The sequence below is a fragment of the Pantherophis guttatus genome, chromosome 3, assembly GCF_059756535.1.
Source record: "Pantherophis guttatus breed Tessera chromosome 3, ASM5975653v1, whole genome shotgun sequence".
Classification (NCBI taxonomy): Eukaryota; Metazoa; Chordata; class Lepidosauria; order Squamata; family Colubridae; genus Pantherophis; species Pantherophis guttatus.
Window position 1 is genome coordinate 171256254 of NC_142065.1, and position 22675 is coordinate 171278928.

The 22675-nt window shown below is 33.9% G+C and overlaps 1 protein-coding gene across 21 annotated transcripts in view; it reads right to left on the minus strand.

The window, feature by feature from the left end:
- CCDC178 (coiled-coil domain containing 178) overlaps nt 1-22675 on the minus strand; it is a 134005-nt gene that overhangs the window by 77483 nt on the left and 33847 nt on the right. For 17 of the 21 annotated variants that reach the window (XM_087890521.1, XM_087890527.1, XM_034429694.3 and 14 more), the window contains 10 exons: nt 22283-22425; nt 20510-20663; nt 18339-18434; nt 18097-18233; nt 15232-15415; nt 13163-13225; nt 12453-12614; nt 11298-11411; nt 7111-7256; nt 4290-4449 (listed from right to left, as the gene is read on the minus strand). In XM_087890521.1, the coding sequence (XP_087746647.1) occupies nt 4290-4449; nt 7111-7256; nt 11298-11411; nt 12453-12614; nt 13163-13225; nt 15232-15415; nt 18097-18233; nt 18339-18434; nt 20510-20663; nt 22283-22425 (1359 nt within the window). Of the gene's footprint in view, nt 1-3378; nt 3580-4289; nt 4450-7110; nt 7257-11297; nt 11412-12452; nt 12615-13162; nt 13226-15231; nt 15416-18096; nt 18234-18338; nt 18435-20509; nt 20664-22282; nt 22426-22675 lie in introns of those variants that run through there. The other 4 variants (XM_087890523.1, XM_087890530.1, XM_087890529.1 and 1 more) reach the window with 4 other exon arrangements.

Sequence of the window (22675 nt, forward strand, 5' to 3'; positions counted from 1 at the left end):
CTTCTTGGCTTCTTCTACATACAAAGGAAGAAATAAAGCAAGATAAGCCCTGCATGTTAAAATAAAATAAATTGGATTATCCAAACTGGGTCAATATGGGCAGTTCTGAATTGCTAGTTCAATGGTCTGAAGGTACACAAAACCTTATAAACTTAGCAAATTTGTTTTAGAAACTACTTGGGAACCCCAAGTATGCTGCATTATTGAAAATAGTGGCACCTTTCAAGAGAAGCATATGTTAAGAACAGTATTCAGCTTATTCACAGTGGGTTAAATCACCCCATGACAACATTGTTCCTTCTGCTCTGATTTTGCTACAGTTTGATGTGTTGTGCACATATTGGGAGAACATAGTCGATATCAAGGACATTACAAGATAGATTAGAGATGAACATTTGGATAATTATCCATGGGTAAAATGTTGACAACTCACAAATCAGTATGAACTAATTCTCAACTCAATATACTATATGACATCTCAGTGATATTTTTTATTACCTAGGGAGGAATACTGCAATACTTCATACACCAATATGAAATACTAATAAAAATGTACACATGAAAAATTTATACCTTGGATGTCATGCTTGAATCTTTAAAAGCCAAAATACTTCAATGAAGCTAAGGATATCCCTGTATGACAAGACTAGCAAAACTGGTATCCTATTTTAAATCCACCCTCCCATCCCATTCGTTATTTCTAAGATTTTTTTAGCCTTATAATGTTAATAGATTGTGCATTTATTTTGCCTTGTTACATAATATGATTGGCAAATGATAGGGATTAGGTGAAAAAATGTGAAGCACAAGATATGTTTTGAGCTTTACAAAAAAAGAGGGAGATAATAACATTTCTGTGACATGTCATGCATAATGGATAATTCAACTTTAAGACGGACAGTATTTTTTATTATTCCACATTCTTTTTGACTTTAGAAACTGTTCTTGCAAAAAATAAAGCTAAAAAAGAAACAAATTGTAAACTCTAGTGCTGCCTAAGCTGTACTGCTAAGAAAAACAGAATGTCAATAACAATGACTATCTGTAACTATTCCTTATATATTGAAATAGTTTTCTATGATTAGACAGAGTAGCTGGTATCAAATAGTTATTTTCAATTTTTCCTGATTTAGCATAGTCTGCTAACTAGGAATTGGGAAGAACTTCATTCCATTGCTCTTTCCCACCCTGATAGCAACATCTTAGGTGAAGAAATAAAGGCTAAAAAAATAGAGAGAAATTTCATTAAAGATTATTAGGTGTTAGTAACAAAAAGTTCTACCATTCTTCCTTATTCTAATATCTGGCCTTCACCTGTTCTATTAAGAATAGGGAAAAGATTAGAATCAAGTAAGTTAATTTATGTTCCCTTATACCAGGGTTGTCAAACTCAAGGCCCGGGGGCCGGATCCAACCCATGGGGTACTTAGATCTGGCCTGCGGGGCCACCCTGGAAACAGCAAAGGACCAGCCTGCGGTGCTTCAAGCTCAGTTTTCGCTGGCAGAGGGTTTCAGGAGACTGTGGCAACTGAAAACCAAGCTCAGGAGCCCATTTTCGCTGGCAGAGCGCTCGAGCCACCACAGGCACCCCCAACATGTGTGACATTGTGCTGGCAATGGCACCCTGGCCACGTCCACTCATCCCCTGAAGATCAAACACAACCCTGTTGCAGTCCTCAATGAAATCGCGTTTGACACCCCTGCCTTATACCATCCAAATACCTCACCTTGATTAACAAAACTGTGTATTGTCATTAATGTTCTTTTACAAACTCATCATTAATGTGCACATATAGATATTCTAAGTCCATGACACCAGTAGAAACAGACGCCTAAGGCATGTCAATATGTATCTTGTATCATTATTTATAAGGAAAGTCCCTACCTATTTTTAAGGCATGTTTGTTTTTGGCCATAATTTTGTGCTAGTTCTGTTTTTAATAATTTTATTTATTTATTATTTATTTAATTTGTATAGCACCTATTTTATAAAACTGACTCTGGCCATTTTACAAGATTAAAACAAAGTCAGCAAATGTTCCATTATTATTTTTGATTGACTTTTTAGAAAATTATTATGTAAATAATGTGAAATGATGCATTATAGGAAAGTGGTGCCATAGCCAGTTCATTCCGTAATATTTCAGCTTTGATTTTCAAGTCTTGATATTCTGTGATCTTCTCCATTCTCTGTGTTCTATTCAGTAGTGGGATTCAAGTAATTTAACAACCGGTTCTCTGGCCTAATAATTTCTTCCAACAACCAGTTTGCTAAACTGCTCAGAAAATTAACAACCGATTCTCCCAAAGTGGTGCGAACTTGCTGAATCCCACCACTGGTTCTATTCTATCTCCAACGGTTGCCATATCAATTATCCATGCTTTTCTTTTCCACCACAGTTAAATCTGGTATGTTATCTGACAAAACTTTATCAATTTATCTTTGGAAATCCCACAATATTTTAATCTGGGCATTTTGACTATTTTACAACTATTATTATTATCATCCATAGTACTATTACTTAAAATAGTATTTATCAAATTATTTCCATGTAATAAATGTTTAGGGGTCAATGAACAATCCGAAACTTCATGAAGAGGTGTATGAGCTAAAGAGTTTGGGGACCCTTGCCTTAGGTATTGTGAAGCTTGTAAAAGATATTCCAATAAGCAGCCCTACTGACACATTTTACACTAACTGTGGCTTCTACATTTTCAAGAACAGGCCTTTGTAAAGTGTACTTCAATGTTCTAGGCCATCAAATAGAGAGTCCTTGCACAAGAAAGGGTGCAACCAATGAGACAATCACCACTGACCAAATGTACTCTATGCTACTGAAGTATAGTAGTTTTAGTATACTAAAATACAAAGGAGTAATCTATGGTATGAGAAAATAAAAGTCACATTTTATTTGTGGAAATATCTAAAATACAATGGAGGCTGCTGTTAACAGAATGGAAGATAACTATTCTGTTCCACTATAATCTTCCAAAAAGTTTTGGAGAATATTTTTTACCTTTAATGTGTTTATTATTATCTCTCATTTTATCTCTGTAAAGATCTAGGATCATCTTTCATTTTTATTCTTGTCCCAACAACTTTGCAAGCATGGGCAAGGGCAGTCAAGAGGGACAAATGACAAAAGTCATAATGCAATGCACACTCCACTCAATGGCATAATGCAAGTATATAAGATACAGATTTGCCTCAGTATCCCACAACACATTCTCACTACCATAATACCACCTTGCTTGTGAAGTATATTAGTAACAGAAAAAGTGACAGGACAAAATTCATCTAATGCATACCATGGTTCTGTAAGGGCTTAGATAAATTTTTCAATCATTTTCTGAAAAAGCTTAAGGGACCCATTTTAGATGCCAAACATAGTCTCAAGAGAAAAAATTGCAAAGGAAAACAACCGGGACTTTTTTTAGGAGACTATATTTCTTACTCTCTGGAACAGGAAAATGCAATACATATTTTAAGATCAAGGAAGGCTCTCTGGTTGCATGTTTATGACTTGGGAAGCTTAGATCAACCAACAGCATCTTCATTAACTCCAGTAAGCAATCTGACTGAAACAAAAAATACTTACAGTTCCAGTCCTATGTTGGGGATTGCACATATATTCAATCGATGATCAACTTTGCACTGATACTTTTGTATGGCTGTGTATCAGCATTATACAGCTACAGAACTCATCGTATGGGAACTCCTATGTGTCATTTATCTTATACTTGGAGATTCACATATGAAATCTAATGGTCCTCCAGTGTGTCAATTTTGTTACTATCAGCTTATAAGGTGGACCAGACAAGAAACACAAGCAGATGAGCTAGTTTTACGTTATTGTAAAGCTATTTTAACAGAAACTTGCAAATTCTCCCTCCCCCACCTTTACAGCCCAAGAAAGTAGAGAGGGTCTCTTCTGAGCTCCTTGCCACACCCACATTCAATTTTTAATGAGCTCAGCTGCCTTTTCTCCAACAGATCCTTTGGTTGCATTTCTTTGCCTTATTTCCCATGGTCATTCCCATATACCATTAGTTAGAAACGTGTTACATGAACATGGAACTTTCATAGGGAAACTATTAATAAGAAACAAGTGTCCACATTGGAAGGACATAGTGTCTTTTGGTTAATGTTTTTTTTTCCAAGATGGTTCACCAGAATGCCCATATATTGTTTGCTATACTTTTCTCAGAAAAGGAAATCAATTTAACTATAGTACATATTCATTTTATCAAGAAAAATGAAACATAATAATAATGTAAATAGCACAAACCTTCTTAATTTTCAAATCATTTTGTCTTTTCCACAGCAGCTCATCAAATATTATGTTGCCTGTCTTTATTTTTTTTCTAACAGCATCCAGCCGGGCATAGAGAAAATCAACTAATCTCTGAGTATTTTCTTCCTTGGACTTTATTTTGGTATATTTTTCTCTTTAAGGGAGAGAAAATATATCATTACTTGTATGAAAAATTACTCAGAACTATTAGGCAAACTGCTCATGCGGAAACAGTGATTGCAATCTAGTGAGATGCTTTATAAATGTGTAAGGGCAATGTGCATGTACAGTTTATTGGGCCATTTCTTTTCAGTACCAATCCAGCTAAATCTAAATGTACACACCCCCACACCCACACCTACCTCCAAAGATATTTTATAGATGTAGAATATAAATTTATATAATAATGTAAACCACATGAACCTGATTTAAACTAAGTCACATATGTATCTCAACTGGTACCACTTAAAACATTTTAAGTGAAAGTTAAGAGATTGAAGCCCTAATCTTTAACAAAACATACATATAGCTTAGCTGTGGTACAATATTGTGAAGTGTAACAAAATGGACACATTCTTGTCAGTAGTTAAAACTTCTAGTTAGTAGCAAATAGGTTCAGATCCTGGTGACTACAGTACACAAAGAAATGTTTTCCATCTTGAACTGTCCCTATTGACTAACTAGCTTTTCTAAGGACATTTCGTTAATGCTCTTGAGCCCATCCATACATATCTGTGGTTATACCTAGTTTCCTCCATCTTGCCAAGGAGACTTAGAATCCAAAATAATTAAGTTCCTGCTTGTTGATCATATTAGCTGATTATTCTTAATCCTTTATTTTTTCTGAAACTTAATTCATTTGCCATCCTCTTTCTGCATGTCTGGCTCTGTAGTTTGTACAAGATTTTAAGCAGAATTTTGCTTACATGGAGAATCACTGTAATGATTCAGTGATCCATACATTTACTTGCATCCCCTCTTTTTTGGTACAAGTACAGTATATGCAATCTTACCCAATCTGTATGCCATGCAGCCTGTTCCATATTTGTTGAAGGAGAGGTGTTAATACTTTAACTTCCCTTTTCAGTGGGCATTTCCTTTGTGCTTAGTGCTTTTCTGTTCAACTAATCTATCTCTTATTAATGAATATATTGCCCTTCTAAAATGTTTCATTCTCTAAACCCACTGTTAAATTTACAATAGGCTTCTTCCTATCTTTTTTAAAAATCTCCATCAAATGATTGCTCTTGCATATTCCTAATTTAGTTATAAAATTTCCTGTGATTTCCCTGATCTTAAAACAACATATCTCATTTTATTGTTCTTATTTTTTTCTGTTTACATTTCTGATTGAGATCAGTACATTTCCTTCAGCTTTTTCTGAAAAGTTATTAGTTCTTCCTCATAATTGTTGGCTGTATTTGATTTCATGGTATCATTGCTCTTTCCTGATCCTCCAATTCATATTTGTATGATATAAGCATATTAAACATGTATCTTACATTGATCTTATATTCTGTTTATAAGGCCTCCAGGTTAAAATGTGCTGGCACACCTACTTTCTTTAATTTCATATATTTAAAACTAGCAATTCATAGTCTGTTCATCAATCTGTATCTGAAAATGTCTTGATTGACTGGATTGCCTCCATCTTTTGTTTTTTTTTTAATTATGTAATCTATTTGATTCTAATCTTGTTCATCCAATTATGTCTACATACAGTATTTGTTTGTTTGTTGGTGTCCCTATATGCCTGCATAAAGACTATAAAAAGCATAGTTTAGTTATACAGGAATGTTTTAAAAAGGGTTCTAATTTCTTTGGAATAGAAGAAAGATCAGTTTTCGTCCTATACAATATTCCATGATTATAGTTCTTGAAAACAGTTTATTTACCATCAGTACCCAGGGCATATGACAAAACATGAGTCAGATTGTCACAACACAAACTTCATCCCTTTTGTACTTGGGTCATGCATAAGTATATAATGTATGGAACTGAGACTGTGATATCACAAAGCAAATGTTATCATTCTAAGAAATGTCTGTGATAGATGTCTGTGATTTACAACTCTTCACAAAGAAGCTTTTACAAGCTGAAATGATTTCATAGACGTACTTCATATCTTGAGACATCCTGTGGTTTCACATGTAACATGATGATAAAGATATAGGTGAAATTAATCATGCATTAATTAAATGTCAGAGAGGACACTATGAACCCCAGAGGATATATGAACCACAGTAATACTTCATTGTGTTGTTTTCCTTATGTTTAATACATTTTATTAAATGGTGTATGTATGTAGTGTGTGTGTGTGTGTGTGTGTAATGTGTGTAAGTCATGTGTGTTTGTGCATTTATCCATATTTCACAAAATTTTATAGCAAAATAAATTGATTTGTGTTAAAGATGCCACAACATTATTTATTGTCTTTCTTTATGTTCACTGGAATTTTCTAAAGGTTTTGCAACTGTTATCTGATTTATATCTGTTCTGAGGTATAATTTGTGTCATGTACAGTATTGTCTTTTCCCCATGTCCTTTTTGTCAGGAACCCTATCTCTTATTTTTGTGTTGGTGGGAAAAACATTCCCATACATATATTTTTGTATGTATTTAAACTGCAACAGTACAGCTTTTCAGTTTTCTTTGCTGTGATCAAACTGTGCTCCTCTCAGAATGTCCTCTGGAGTCCTGGGGAACACATGTAAGAGACTGGGACAGGGGCTTCAGAGTGAGAAATTTTTGAAAGCTCCCATTCCATTGCTCCCAACTTAACACTATGCATTATTTATTGGAATGTGATTCTTACCTCAACATGACTACAGATTTTTCTACACTGTCTATCTGGCTTTCCTGTCCTTTCCTTAAAGCACTTAATTTTGCAATTTCTTTTTGTAAATGTGCAATTTCCTCATTGACTTTAGTAAATTGGCTTGAAATGCCTAAATATTTCTCCTGAAAATTAAAAAAAAAAGGTTTAAAAGCACAATTACATGCAATGATGCATTAAATTACTTATCCCAAAACAGAACTATTTTCATAACTGCAGTTGAAAATGTAATGCAAGTTAGGTAACATGATTTCAGTAAAGGTACCCTTGTTTAAATCAGTTATTGTTTTGAAATATGTTTTACAAATGAGATAATTTCATTTTTGTGCATTGCTCAATATGTCTTTCCTCTGTTTGTTTTATTGTTTTGTTTGTTTTTGTTTGTTTTATTAAATTTATATACTGCCCTACTCCCAAAGGACTCAGGGTGGTGAACAGGCACAAAATAAAATACATAAATACAAAAGTTAGAAACTTAATTAAAACCAAATTAAATAATTTAATTTGCTTTTTATTATTGTTTCACATGATGAGTATATAAGAAATGATTTTCACCGTCAGGAAGAATGACCATACTTGGAAGAGATGATTCTGAAGCTACATGGAGGTCAATCATATAGTTTGAACTGGGGTTGGCAACCAATTTAGTTACTGAAGCATTGGTGTTATACTCCTTACCAGTGGTGGGATTCAAATAATTTAACAACCGGTTCTCTGCCCTAATGATTTCTTCCAACCACTTTGCCAAACTGCTCAGAAAGTTAACAACCGGTTCTCCCGAAGTGGTGAGAACTGACTGAATCCCACCACTGCTCCTTACCCTCATCAATAGTCTAATCACTGAATCAGTGGTTGTACTTTCTGCGTCACCTTCATAGACATTCCATATTGGAGGCTTATTCACTAATCTCCCATTATCAATGACTAGAATTGCCCACTTAGGAAGGAATGGAACCACTTTCACATGATGTCTAAAGCTCCAAATCCCTCAAAGGTGGTTCAGAAGAATAACACAGTCAATAGTAATATCACCAAGAAGTCTAATTGAGCGGCCCACCTCCCTCCACCAAGTTCCAGACCATGGTTATCTACCATGCTGTTTCAGGCTATGCCCAGGTTTGATTATTGGCTGAAGTGGATCCAGATAATTCATTTCTTATAGAATTCTTTGTAGCTGAAGCCCTAACATCTTCTTTAGAATCCTCCCAGAAAGCATAACCTGGAGACTGCATAGTTGTCTACTATATTGAAATGAGAAATGGTCTCTTCAGGAGGGAATACGTACCATTCCCTCTTACAAGTTAGAAGGTAGCAATAGCACTTAGACTTATATACCGCTTCATAGTGCTTTACAGCTCTCTCTAAGCTAGAGTCTTCAAACTTGGCAGCTTTAAGACTTGTGGACTTCAATTCTGGGAGTCGAAGTCCACAAGTCTTAAAGCTGCCAAGTTTGAAGACCTCTGCTCTAAGCGGTTTACAGGTCAGCATATTGTCCCCAACAATCTGGGTCCTCATTTTACCAACCTCGGAAGGATGGAAGGTGAGTCAACCTTGAGCCTGGTGAGATTCGATCTGCCAAACTGCTGACAGCCGGTGATCAGCAGAAATAGCCTGCAGCACTGCACTCTAACCATTGCACCACCGCGGCTCATCACTTCTCCCCCTGAAGAGTATTAATTCCTACCCAAATCACACTCTGCCATGCCACCCAAAAGAGCCAAGTAGGGTATAGAGATCAGAGCAAATGATAAAACATTTTAAATAAAATTATTGCAAATACATAGCAATAGCCACTGGCTGAGTGACTTTGGGCCAGTCACTCTCTCTCAATTCAACTTACAGGGTGGTTGTTGTGGAGAAAATAGGAAGAGGGAGAAATATTAGGTAACTTCACTGCCTAAAGTCACTAATAATAAGTAATATTAAGTAATAAATACTAAGTAATAAAGGCAGATAAAAATATAATAAATAGCAATTAATTTAGTAATATGAAATATAAAAGAAACTGAAAAAAAAATCAAACGCAGAATTAAATACAGAAACTGAAGTCTTGCAAAACAATAAATTACATGACTTTTACCAGAAAATGCATCCCAGATTCTACATCTAAATATGAGTCAACATTCAATGCAATTATTTTAAAATATTTACTTGATATAGAATTAGGAGGGCTATGATGTTTCCTAATGATGGATTTCTTTTTTTGCCCAAAATTAATAATATTATTATTGATAATGATATTACTAGGAGAGCCTATGCCCAGGTTTGTGTTGTACACCAGTTGTGTCCTTTCCTGGATCACTAGTTCTTGCACTCAGTCACTCATGCCTAGGTCATCTTGTGTTTGGATTACTGCAATGTGTCTACATAGGCTACCCTTGAAGAATATTTGGAAGCTACAGCTAGCACAGAGTGCAGTCATGTGGATATGTAACACCACTGTTGTACAAGCTGCACTGATTACCAGCTTACTTCCAGGTCCCATTCAAGGTGCTGGTTACACTTTTAAAGTGCTTTTTGGCATGGGCCCCAGGCTACCCGAGGAATTATCTCACCCCAATAGGACTGGCTTGCCCAACTCATTCCAGCAAAAGGGGCATGCTACAGACATTGCCAGTCAAGGACTTCCAACTGGCCCAGTCCAAGAGAAGGGCTTTTTCTGCATGGCTTCTGCCTTCTGGAACATCATGCCCATTGAGATCTGAGATCTGTCCCCACCCTCTTGACTTTCATAAAGAGCCTCAAAACCTGGTTCTGTTGATTGGCCTGGGACCCTGATGAGGGCATTCCATGCTGAAGATAGTTAATGGATTAAGAAGAAGATCCCATCCACATCCACATTGTACCTAATTTCTGTTAATTTTAATATTTAATGTTTTTTTTAATGTTTTACATTTTTGCTTTTATGACAGGTGCTTTTATTCACCACCCGTTGCTTGATCGTGGATTGGGTGACATACAAATTTAGTAAGTAAGTAACCAACCAACCAAACAAACAACTATTATTTTAAGATCTGATTTTTCTCATTGTTGTTCTGGAAGTATTTTCCCAGTAACATGGTAACACAAGAGAGCTTTCTTTGTTTTTGATGCTCTATTTGTGCAATTTCCTATAAAGGAAATGCAAAATACTGTATCTTTTTGGCACTATATGAAACATAGTAGCTGATTGGTTTGTTCAAACTGATCCATAGACATGGTAGAAGCAAGGATAGTTTGCAAGGATAAAAATATATGGATATGTATTGTGAACAGTACTGACATAAATTATGTTTAGTTAGATTTCCTTTTCTCCTATATCCTGGTTTAATTTATATTGCTTAGTACTTGTTCGATTTTTTTATTTTGCCTAATTTCACTTATCAGGTAAGAGTGATAGGGTGAAGGGTGTTCAGATATACAATTTCTCTGACTATTTTTAGATTTATTTGTGATTGCATTTTTTCCATTATACAGTACTTTAGGATTAGGTGATACAGTAATTCTCCATTTTGCCCAATTACCCATGGGTACAAGGGACTTTTGTCAATGCTGCTGTTGTTCTTATTATTATTCAAAAAAGAATTAGGGACTCTAGAGTAAGATTAAAAGCACTGTTTTGATTAAATTATAGATGTGAACTCTCCTGGTTAGCCACATTAATTTCTCAATCACTTACAAATATGCACAATAAAATCCAATGCAACACAACAATAATACACATAAGACATTTTATACAAAGGCCTGCAATTATAAATACATTTACATAAACGCAGTATTCATAATAATAGACAAAATATCTCATTTGCTAATATAGACAACTACAGCAGTAAACATCTACCATAATTTACAAAAAGATGCCATCTGCTGTGCAAAGGTATAATCAGCAGGCTATTTCTATCAGAGTTGAATACTTTTTCTTCCTCATAGTAATCTTTACCTTCCTTTCTTCAAAGTCCCCCAAATATTAAGAGTCCATACTCATAATAAAGAAAGTGACCCCAACATGAATTTGTATTTTACTCCATTTCAAGATTAAGGATATGATTAGGTTCACTTAAGAAAGGGAAAGGAATACTGTACCACATACAGAAAGGTTTAGATATATTCAAGATAAGGGAAGACAAGCATCTGTTTAGCATTTGAAAATAAACAAAACTTATTGATGCTAATATTAACACATTCACCTTTTTATCATCTAATAGGTTCTGAGCACATTTCTTTTTATTTTCTAATTCATTGTTCACAGTTTCCTCATCATCATCAAGTTCTTTGATCTTCTGATTTAATTCAGCTATTTTCTGAAAAATACAAATGCAGACTAAAAAAGAGTAATAGACTCCAATCAAAATGAAGTCTGATACATTTGTTATTAAACTTTATCACTTCCATACAGTCATTGGCCAGGTCTCTCAAATCCTTAGCAACAGTTCTATCCAATGTTTCCACTACTGTACTTTATTCATCCATGGAGTCAGTAAGTTGCTCCCTCCAGATAGTAAAAGGAAAGACACAGAAACAAGCAGTGAATTAACTGGCAATCCACTTTCATCTTTTCTTATCATTTCAATGTATGGTGGGGGGAGGGCAAAACCTGCCAAGTGTAAAGAAAATGACGAAGCCATCCCACAGAATGCCTGAGGAAGACAGAGGAACCTGGCAAGTTATAATGGCTACAAGAAAGATGGGGAAAATCACTACAGCTGAGCAGATGGATTAGTGAAAAGTTCCCACCAGTAGAATGTCATTCACTCTACCACTTGGAGATAGTGGCTGCAAAACTGAATTTGTAGTGTTTCCTCTGGAGTAAGCTGAACTAATAATTTAGCAGCTAAGATTCCTAGGCCCCAATAAAACCCAGAACCCATGGAATACAGAGGGCAGCAGTGATCTTAGTGATGGACATTTTTAATTAACGATTAAGGAATCAAACATAAAACGTTTTACTCTTAGAATGAGGATGCCTACATAATACTAGTTTTCACTAAAACATATGTACAAGTAAAAACAAACATGTACAATTGCTCCTACATTCCCAATAAGCCTTATGGTCTTTATCACATTGATTCTACTGAGTTTTGTTCCTTGGGGAAGAGCTGATAGTATTACTCACTGCCCTTAATGTTCCATTTTGAAAATATAATTATTTCAATCTCTTTTTTTGCATATCACTGAAGCCATTATAGCCACAGAGAAGTTATTTTACATTTAATTCATATTGACATGTTGATTTATTCCAAATGCCAATTTGTGTTCCATTATATTCTGTGAAGGAAATGCAAAAGCACTTAACAAGGGAAGTATAATGAAGCAACATTTCAACATGTTGTTATTTAACCTACCTCCATAAGTTCTTTGTGCACATCTTTATTTTTTTCTAGTATTTCTGCTTGTTCAGCTGAAAGCAGCTCATATTTTTTTAATTTACTCTTCATCTTTTCCACTAATTTCTCATGCTCCTTTTTCTTTCTTTCTAACTCTGCTTGTAGTGCTTTAAGTCTTTTCTGTTTATAAAATAAAACGTTTATAAAACATTTACTGAAGTACTTGAACTAAAGGGAGACATCCAGAAATAGACAGTCTGATTTTATCAAAAGTACATATCTGAGACAGATATGTCTTTAAATTAAAAAAGAAAAAAACCCTCCTCTCTGTATATAGCATGTATCATTTTTTCACATATTATTAGATTGAGCCCTGGTGTAAAAATATGTTCTAGATAATCTGTTTCAAATTGATTGCATAGGGGATAGAGTGAAAAAAGAGATGTATTAATGGGTTAAAAAAGAAAGATACAATTTGATCATATGGTCATCTAGGGCTGATGGTTCCTCCCCTGCAAGGCAAGATAAATAGACACCCAAGAAAATAGCTTTGTGTAAATTCTTCTTTAAAGTACCCTTAGTATAGTAAAATGATCTTAATGCTGTCTATATATAGCTTAGCATTCCAAGCAATCTTCCCATACATCATGCCATAAATTATACAGAAGAGGTTGTGTGAATATATTTTTTAAAAAAATCTGAATATTTTAAAAAGTTATTTTCCTTACCTGAGTCAGCTTCCAAGCACTTATTTCATCTCTAATTTGTTTTTTAATATTCTCTTCCAAATTCTATAACATAAAAAGAACAATTGCAATCAATAGTAGACAAAAAAGTACAGAAACTACCGCAATAAATAATCTGCAAATCAGATGAAAAGGGGTCAGTTGGATTGCTTTTGTAACTAGCCAATTTAAGTATTCCATTAACATATGCTCTTTAAAGGCTGGCTGAAGCATTCTTAACTTTTGGGTCACTATTTCTACATACTGTAGTTTTAATTATTAATGCCATATTACAGGATTACTTTATTGAAGCATTTTCTGTTCCTTCTGTCCCCCACGCCCCCCTATAAGTAGCCCCAGGAAGAAAATGCAACTTAAAAAGAAACCAGCATTTACTGATGGAAGGGTAAGTGATATTACACAGTGTCTCAATAATGCAAGTACTAGAACTTCTATAGGTTATCTTCCACTGATGGAACTCTTCCATGAAAATAATTAGAGTAATTTCCCAGAGACAGTCAGTTTGGTGTAGTGGTTAAGGTGCTGGCCTGGAAACCAGGAGACTGTGAGTTCTAGTCCCACCTTAGCCACAAATGTTAAATGGGTGACTCTGGGCCAGTCATTCTGTCTTAGCCTTAAGAAGCAGGCAATCAAATATTGCTTCTTTCTTTTGTAGTTACCCAAACATTTTAAAATTTCTCCTGGGGAATAAGGAAATTGCCGAATTATATAGAACAGTGTCAGAACTAGTATAGTGTTGCAAAGAGAAGAAAGCACTATAGTAAAAAGCATTCCTCTTATTTATTTGTTAGATTTTATATTGTCTTTATTATTTTATCCAAAACTCAACATACCTAATATTCCTTCCTCCTCCTGTTTTTCTCACAATAACAACTTTGTGAGGTGGGTAGGATTGAGAAAAAGTGACTGTCCCAAAGTCACACAGCTGATTTTCATGCTTAAAACAGGATTAGAGCTGTCTCCTGGATTCTAGGCCAGCACCTTAACCACTACACCAAACTGGCTCTTTATTTAGTTACTGATATTTCTTATTGATTGTGGGATAGCAAATGGATCATACCCCAATTAAAAATTACTCTAGTTTCTTTCATATATATCATGTCTTTCTCTTTCCTGATTAATAGAAGGATTTACTTTTTAATTCTATAAGAAGTATATTTTCAATTACAGAAATTTGAAATCATCATAAACCTTAGTAAAATTCAACTATAAGTCATAGGAAATGTAACATATAATGATTACTTATGCTAGATGCAGATTTTGACATCCTGTCAGAGTTGGATAAAGAATACAATATACTTGTTCATTAGCAATGTATGTAAAAATCTCCCTGAAAATAAGACCTTGTCTTATATTTTTTTTGAACCCTGAAATAAGCGCTTGGCCTTATTGCCATGCACTCAAAAGCCCGATTGGGCTTATTATCAGGGCATGTCTTATTTTGGGAAAAACAGGGTATTTAGCTGCAAATATCTCTCTTGAATAGTGATGCTTGTTCCTAGGTTTAGGTTTGCAAACAGTGCAATAGAAAAGAATAATGCAAAATATGGTCAAAAACATACTAGAAAAAGTGACCTGGCAAGCTTCTGTAACTAGGAAAAAAAAGTCAGATACGAAGTTTTTCACAGAAATGAAATAAATATTACTGAAATCTTGTTTTTTTCCAGAAAAAACAATTTCTTTAAATACAAAATTGGATTAATGCAGTAATATTAAGGGCCTGATGGCTCAGCAAACTAAAAGCATTGTGATTAACACCAGCTGTCTGCAATTACTGTAAGTTCGAATCTCACCAGGCTCAAGGTTGACTCAGCCTTCCATCCTTTCTAAGGTAGGTAAAGTGAGGACCCAGTTTGTGGGGTCAATAAGCTGACTTTGTATAAATATACAAAAGTATGAAGGCTACTGCTTAACGCATTGTAAGCTGCCCTGAGTCTCCGGAGAAGGGCGGCATATAAATCAAATTTTTTAAAAAATATTCTATTCTGTTCAATGCAATAATTTAACATCTTATAATTAAATACAATGCAAATTCAGTAGTATTAAACAACCTTGAAACGTGATTTTTCTTTACCAATGCCTTCGTTCAGTTCATCCAGTTTTGTTTTGGCGTCGTCATAAGCCAATTCAGCAGCATAAAGGTCTTTATTTACTTTTTTTAAATGTTCTTCCAGCCTACGAATATTTTTCTGCAAAACCTGAATTTCTGATTGGTAGCCCATTTTCCTTTTTGCACTGTTTAAAACAAATGTTAAAACTGCTTACAATATTAGCACTTTTTCAGTACCGTATCTTTCGGAGTATAAGATGCACCTTTTTCCCCCCCAAAAGAGGGTGAAAATCTGGGTGCGTCTTATACTTCAAATGTAGCCCCACCCAGCTTCTCAACCAGAAGTTTCAGAGGCTGAAAAAAGCATCAGAAACGAAGCTTCAGAAAAGAAGCCCCCAAACAGAGCTTCAGAAAAGAAGCCCCCAAACAGAGTTTCAGAAAAAAGCCCTCAAACAGAGCTTCAAAGGCTTTTTTTCTGAAGCTCTGTTTTGGAGATTTTCAGAGGCAGGAAAATAAGTTTTTTCTGAAACAGAGTTTCAGAAGTTTCAGAGGCAGGGAAAAAAAGCAAAAAAAAAAAAAAAAAAAGCAAGGCGGAGAGCTCACAACCAAGGAACCTGTGGCTAAAATTCACCTCTGGGAACAGCTGATTGGGGGTATTCCGATCCACTGCCAATCAGCTTTTTTCTTATTTTCTTCCCAAAAACTAAGGTGCATCTTATACTCAGATGCGTCTTATACTCCGAACTTTCTAAACGGTAGTTTAGAATGGCTGCATATTTTGTTATGCTTTTATAAAGAAATGCCATAGTTTGCTTAATCTTTTATTATTGGGAGTTCACTGACATAATATAAAATTATTTTTAAACATATTTATAGAGTAAACAAAAAAGAGAATAAAACAGTATTTATCATTATTAGTGTAACCATTATTTGTTGTCGAGAAATTAGAACATTCATCTTCAAATGCTAATCAGGTTGGACATGAGTATTAATTGAATGGAAGAACTATAGGTTAAACTAGAAATCTGGAAAAACATCTGCAGAAGGCATTTCAGTGTTGTTGTCAAGAAAACAATTTGAACATGAAATTACTGGGAATCACAAACAGTTTGCCTTTTATATCAGAATGGAGTAGAAGAGCACAGATATAGCTGAGAGATGTTATATGGCACAGTGACAAAGACATTAGACTTAACCAGATTAAATTGTCACTAAATATGTCTTCTTAGGTTGGAAGAGGCCCTATCCAGCAAGGTGAGATGGACTAAGGAAGTTTCCTAACAGACTTGCTTCAGCTAGAATCTAAGATGACAAAATCTTAATTGAGCCCTAAGGGAAATCCAGCCTAATTCTAGTCATATTAGAGCACTGAAAGTTCAATAAGAAACTCATAGTAAAATTTTCAAGAATTTGGATTAAATTGCTTCAAAGCTATCTAGGAGACTCATAAATATTTAACCGAGCACCATATAGCATCAAACCTAGACCTTTAGTTTTAATTAGTTTAGCTGCTGGAAAATAATTGTTACTAAACTGATCTGCACATTTACTTTCAGGGCTTTCATTAGAAGATCCCTTGTTTGAGTAGACCATCAGGTAGAATATTGAAAACAGACATCTAGATTTTTAGATGTTTGATATTTTTACCATTGATAATTCATCTAATTGGGGCATTTAAGTGTTTCCTATAGAATAGTAGTACTTTTGTTCTACAATAATTTATTTGATGGTTTTCACTAGAGCAGTAAAGTGATAGAGCTTAAGGCATCTTTGAAGCTTACATAGTTAAAGACATAACCTTAGGCTGCAACATCAGCATAAAGGAGGACAAAAATGAGGCAGTGGGAAAGGGAAGGAAGATAGAATTCTGGTTTAGCAAACACCACAACAATATTGTTAATGTAAAAGTTGAAAGAGGAGTAAGAAAATAGCCTTGATTTACATTTTTGCTAGTGAAAATAGGTGTAGTTGAATCACCAAGATATTACCTTATTTGAATAGTTGTGCTGAGGTGTAATACAAGGTGGTCTATTTTTGTAGTGGCTAATTTCCCCCAGAGTTGTTCTCGCAGAATAGTATTGAACCATGGTTTATGCCTTAACATTATGCATTAATCCCCCACTGCAGCATTTTTAACAAAGTATGGTTAAAACAAGCCATGCCTCAGCAAAACATATACAGTGGTTATTGTCTAACTTCACTAAACATAGTCATGCATAACTCTGTTTTGATAATTTTATCTTTAATAATGGTTTCCACTAATTTATTCAGAATAGACATTCTGTATTTTCCTGAATTATTTCCTGATCATTAAAAAAGTGATATTACACTGTCTCTTTTTCAAATATTACACTAACTCCTCTGATATAGAAGCAAAACTTGGGAACATTTTTCTTAGATAATGGTTTAGCAAATTAGTTGCTTTTTTATGATTTCTAGTTTGACATTTTGATATGCAAAATGGCACCAATTTTAATATTAGATGATCACATCCGACTTGTTATGTCTAACGTATTTCTCTAAAATCTAACAACTCCATTTCTGTTACCTTGTTCTATGTTTCTTCTATTAAGATATAAATATTATCCATACTATCCTTCTTCAACTGCCTTTTTTACACATATGTTTGTACATTCATTGTATTTTCCTTTATCTCACTGGTAATTTTCTGCATATAAATTAAATATATAATGAAATATATATTCAATTAAATATAAAGTTCAACAGAAATCATCTAATCTCTCCAAATTAATTTATATACAGCTCAAATGTCTTCAGTGAGAATAAAAAGACTAAAAATAAAATACTGTTGAATTGGAGTTATTCAGAATGTAAACTTATTAGGTGTTAACACGGTGCCACTTACCTGTCTCTGAATTTGTACATAAATCCGGCATTTTCATTTTTAAGATATTGGATTTCATCTTGCAAATTAGTGAACTGCTGAAGATCATGTGCAAGCTTATCCTTCAGTTTTTGTAGATCAGATTCTTTATTGGATTTCTACAGATAGCATATATAGCATATAAATTATTATGAAAATACATAATTTAATATGGCATGAGTTGAATGGAAAAATGTTTTAAATATGTGAATTCTAAAACTTACTGAGCTTTCCACAGTCTTGATATTTTTGAGGAACTCATCTAGCAATTGTCTGTTTTCACTTTCTTGTCTTGAAATTTTCAACTTCAAACGCCTTTCCTAATATTAAAAATACATTATTTAATTAACATCAATTTGAAACAATACCATAAATATATTTCGTGATAACATTATTATAGTCTTTTCTAAAGAACTCTATTGTCTGAAAAGCTTTTTAAAATCTGTATGTACATATTTACTTCATTAGTAAAAGTGTGTGTATAAAAAGGAAAAACAAAAGATTAAAGGACTAGTAAAATATTCTTTAAAAATTAAGTTCAATTGTGGCATAATGGATCGAAGAAAAATAAAAAGAAATTATACAAGGATACAAAAAGAACCTAATTATATTTATGTTGGTATTAAAAATATGAACCATATCTTCTATAAATTTATAGAATCAACTTCAAAATTAATCTAAATTGATAGATATCATTATATCTTATGCAGCTACATCACATAATCTTAACTATTATCTGTGTGAAGGATTTCCTTTCCTCAGTTTTGAATCTCTCACCATTTAGCTTTTTTCGATAACCCCATTTATTATAGATACTTTCTTTATTCATATATAATTTCTTTACATGATACATAACATTATATATTATCAGCTCTGTAGAGCAGGGAGAAAAAGAAATAATTCTGTGTTGCTTCTCATTATTGATAGGCCATTTTAGCTAAGTGATTTCCATTCATAGGAAGAGTTACAATATTAATAAAAATATATTAATATAAAAATTATAGAGGACTAAATGTATATTCCTGTAAACATTTACTAGGAAGTGTCATTAAATGGGATTAATTCCATAAATAAGTCTGTGTCTTTAATTATCTGTCATATATAACAACTTAATGGCACCTATCCTGAGGAAAGGTAAAACAAGGTTGATGTTAAGCCCACTGGAACCTGTTAGGATCTGTAGGCCCTAGTTGCTAAAACATGCTGGATACTGATGTTGGAATGTGCAAAATGGAATGTATGTGATTTTTAATTAAACGTTTTCACTGCACTATGTAACACATTTATTAGTTGATTGCAAGTTGCCTAAGTTTTTTTAGGCAAGTTGCCTAAGCAGATGATACAATAGTGATTGGTCTCATTCAAGACAATGATGAATCTGTATACAGATGGGAGGTTGAACAACTAGCCTTGTGGTGCAACCAGAACAATCTTGAATTAAATGCACTCAAAACCGTAGAAATGGTGGTAGATTTTAGGAGAAACCCTCCTATACTACCACCTCTTACAATATTAGACAACACAGTATCAACAGTAGAGACCTTCAAATTTCTAGATTCTATCATATCTCAAGAGTTAAAATGGACACCTAACATTAAAAACGTCATCAAAAAAGCACAACAAAGAATGTTCTTTCTGCGTCAACTCAGAAAGTTCAAACTGCCCAAAGAGCTGCTGATTCAGTTCTACAGAGAAATTATTGAGTCTGTCATCCGCACCTCTATAACTGTCTGGTTTGGCTCTGCAACCAAACAAGACAGACACAGACTTCAACAGATAATTAGAACTGCAGAAAAAAACAATTGCTACCAACCTGCCTTCCACTGAGGACCTGTATGCTGCACAAGTCAAAAAGAGGGTTGAGAAAATATCTACAGACTCCCCACATCCTGGACATAAATTGTTTCAACTTCTACCCGCAAAACAATGCTATAGGGCACTGCACACCAGAACAAGTAGACACAAGGACAATTTTTTCCCGAATGCCATCACTCTAATCACCTAAACAACTAATTCTCACAATACTGTCAAATTATTTACTAAGACTGTATTACTATTATTCTTCTCATCCTTCCTAGTCCCTATCTCTTTCAACTTATGACTATAACCATGTTGCTTGTATATTTACAATTTAAATTGTTTTATTTATTTGATTGCTTATTAGTAACCTAGGACTATCACTAAGTGTTGTATCTTATGATTCTTTATGAATGTATTTTATTTTTCTTTATGTACACTGAAAGCATATGCACCAAAGACAAATTCCTTGTGTGTCCAAACACTTGGCCAATAAAGAATTCCATTCCATTCCATCTTAGTAGATACAATTGTAGTATTTCATGTGCTACTGTATTTTTGAAATTTTCATGCTTTGCACTTAATATTTAAAACTCACTTTATCACGCCAAGAATTTAAGTCAGCTTCTATATCTGCTTCTTGCTTGATTAGTTCTTCAAGGCGATTTTCATTTTCCAGTATTTCCTCCCTCAATCTATGTATCTTGTTATTGATGTCAGTATAAAGCATGTCAGTTTCTTTTAACTCATCCCTAAAAAGTGGCAAGAATACATTATCTATTTCTCCAAATGAATTAAAGATCAAGTAAACATTTATTGTTATAATTGCAGTACCATCAATCTCCTTATAACTGCAGTTATCTTTTATAACATTAGGATTTGTAGCAACAGTACTTTCTCAAGTTCTGATATCTAGCATTCATGTAAATTTCATTCATTTCCATACGATTTACAGCCTACAGGTTTCTACAATCTTAGCTCGTCAGTCAACCTATCCAACAAAATATTTTTGTAGCATAATAATGTTTAACATTATATATTAGAAGCTAATAAGAGAACAGGGAAAGCAGCAGAGACACTGAGCTTGCTCACTAACTTTTTATATTCTTAAAAGTGCCATAGAAAGGTAGAAGGCAGAAATATTTCCAGATCTTAAAATATCTGCCAATATTCTAGGAAGATAAATTAACTTCTCTTCATACAATGGTCGGTAACCAATACTTAGTGATTCCTCCTCCTTACTTTAAAGAGAATCCTACAAAATACAGGGTTAGGGCTTTTTTGCTATTGGAAAAAAAAAACTGCAGCAAGAAAGGATAGGAAGAAAGCCCTGTTCCATGAGCAGAATTCTGCTCCTAGATAGGATCCAATCCAGACATTCATCAAAACTTCATTTTTAGTATGGTGAGGAATTTCTGATTGTAAATTCCTTCATTTAATAATCTCCAATGATATACAATTAAGGAGAACTGCTAGGTGCAACACTAATATTGTAATATTTCATAAACACAGAAGTTATGGTCCCAAGTCAGAGAACTGTTTTGTTGTAATTAGAAATATTACCTAAATTATGAGTGCTATCACTGATAAAAGACATTTTTTTCTATATAATAACTAAGAATGCCCAAAACATACTGTACACAAAACAGTTGTTTTTGGCTGGTCCATGCCTGAAACTAAACATACATTTAAGATGTATTGGTTTATGCACTGAACAAAGAGGATGCAGGGGTCTTTCAGAGAAGGGGAAAAGGTAGGAAAAGCCAAAGATATCAACTGTGGCAGATGAAGGAAGGGATGGAAGGACAAGACTGGTACATATTTCTTCTTCTTTCTCTTCATCCCCTCAGTAGCAACCAACTTGACATACTGGACTAACTTCCTTCCTTTCCCTTCAACTGCTGTCAATAACACAGCATGACAAGATCCACTAGCCCATCTTCCTTATGCCCTCCCTCCCTCCTGCACATAGGTGTTTTTCTTTGTTAAACTTCCAGAATCCATTCTTCATTCATTTCTGGCTACAAGAAAATTCCACAAGCTTTGCCTGTATCACATATTAGCTTAAATTAATACCTTAATTAATCCTTACCAATTACTTCTTCTCCTCCCTTTAGCAAAAGCTCTACTATTTCTCCTATTCTCTCAAACCAACAATTTTTTACCTAAAAAACCTTGCAGGGACTTGACCAGGCAGTCTCTGAGAATTGGGCAAGATTGAACAGAAGAATATAAATATTCTTTATATTTTATATTAAACACAACATAGCTTTCAAAAAGAATCAAAATCTGTTATATTGGAATTCAGGTTTTCTATGTATAAATGGAAATTGCCTGAAAAATTTATCTTAAAAAGTTAAAATATACTTACCTAAGTTGGTTTAATGTAGTCTCATCAGCTTCTATTTGTTCACGCATATATAGTCTTTTTATTTCACATTCTTCTTTTGTTTCTTCATGCAACTTTTGCACTTCCAAATATTTCTGATGAACAGTATCATACTGAGCTTTTGCCTTTCAAAGAAACAGAAATTAATTTACAACATAAAACTAAAAGTATCATAAGGATTATGATAACAATACTCAAGGACCATATTGAGATAGTATTTTAAATCTGCATTTGTCATTCCTGCGTCTATTATTTATTTATTTATTTATTTATTTATTTATTTATTTATTTATTTATTTATTTATTTATTTATTTTCTTAGATTTCTATGCCGCCCTTCTCCCGTAGGACTCGGGGCAGCTCACAGAATAAAAAA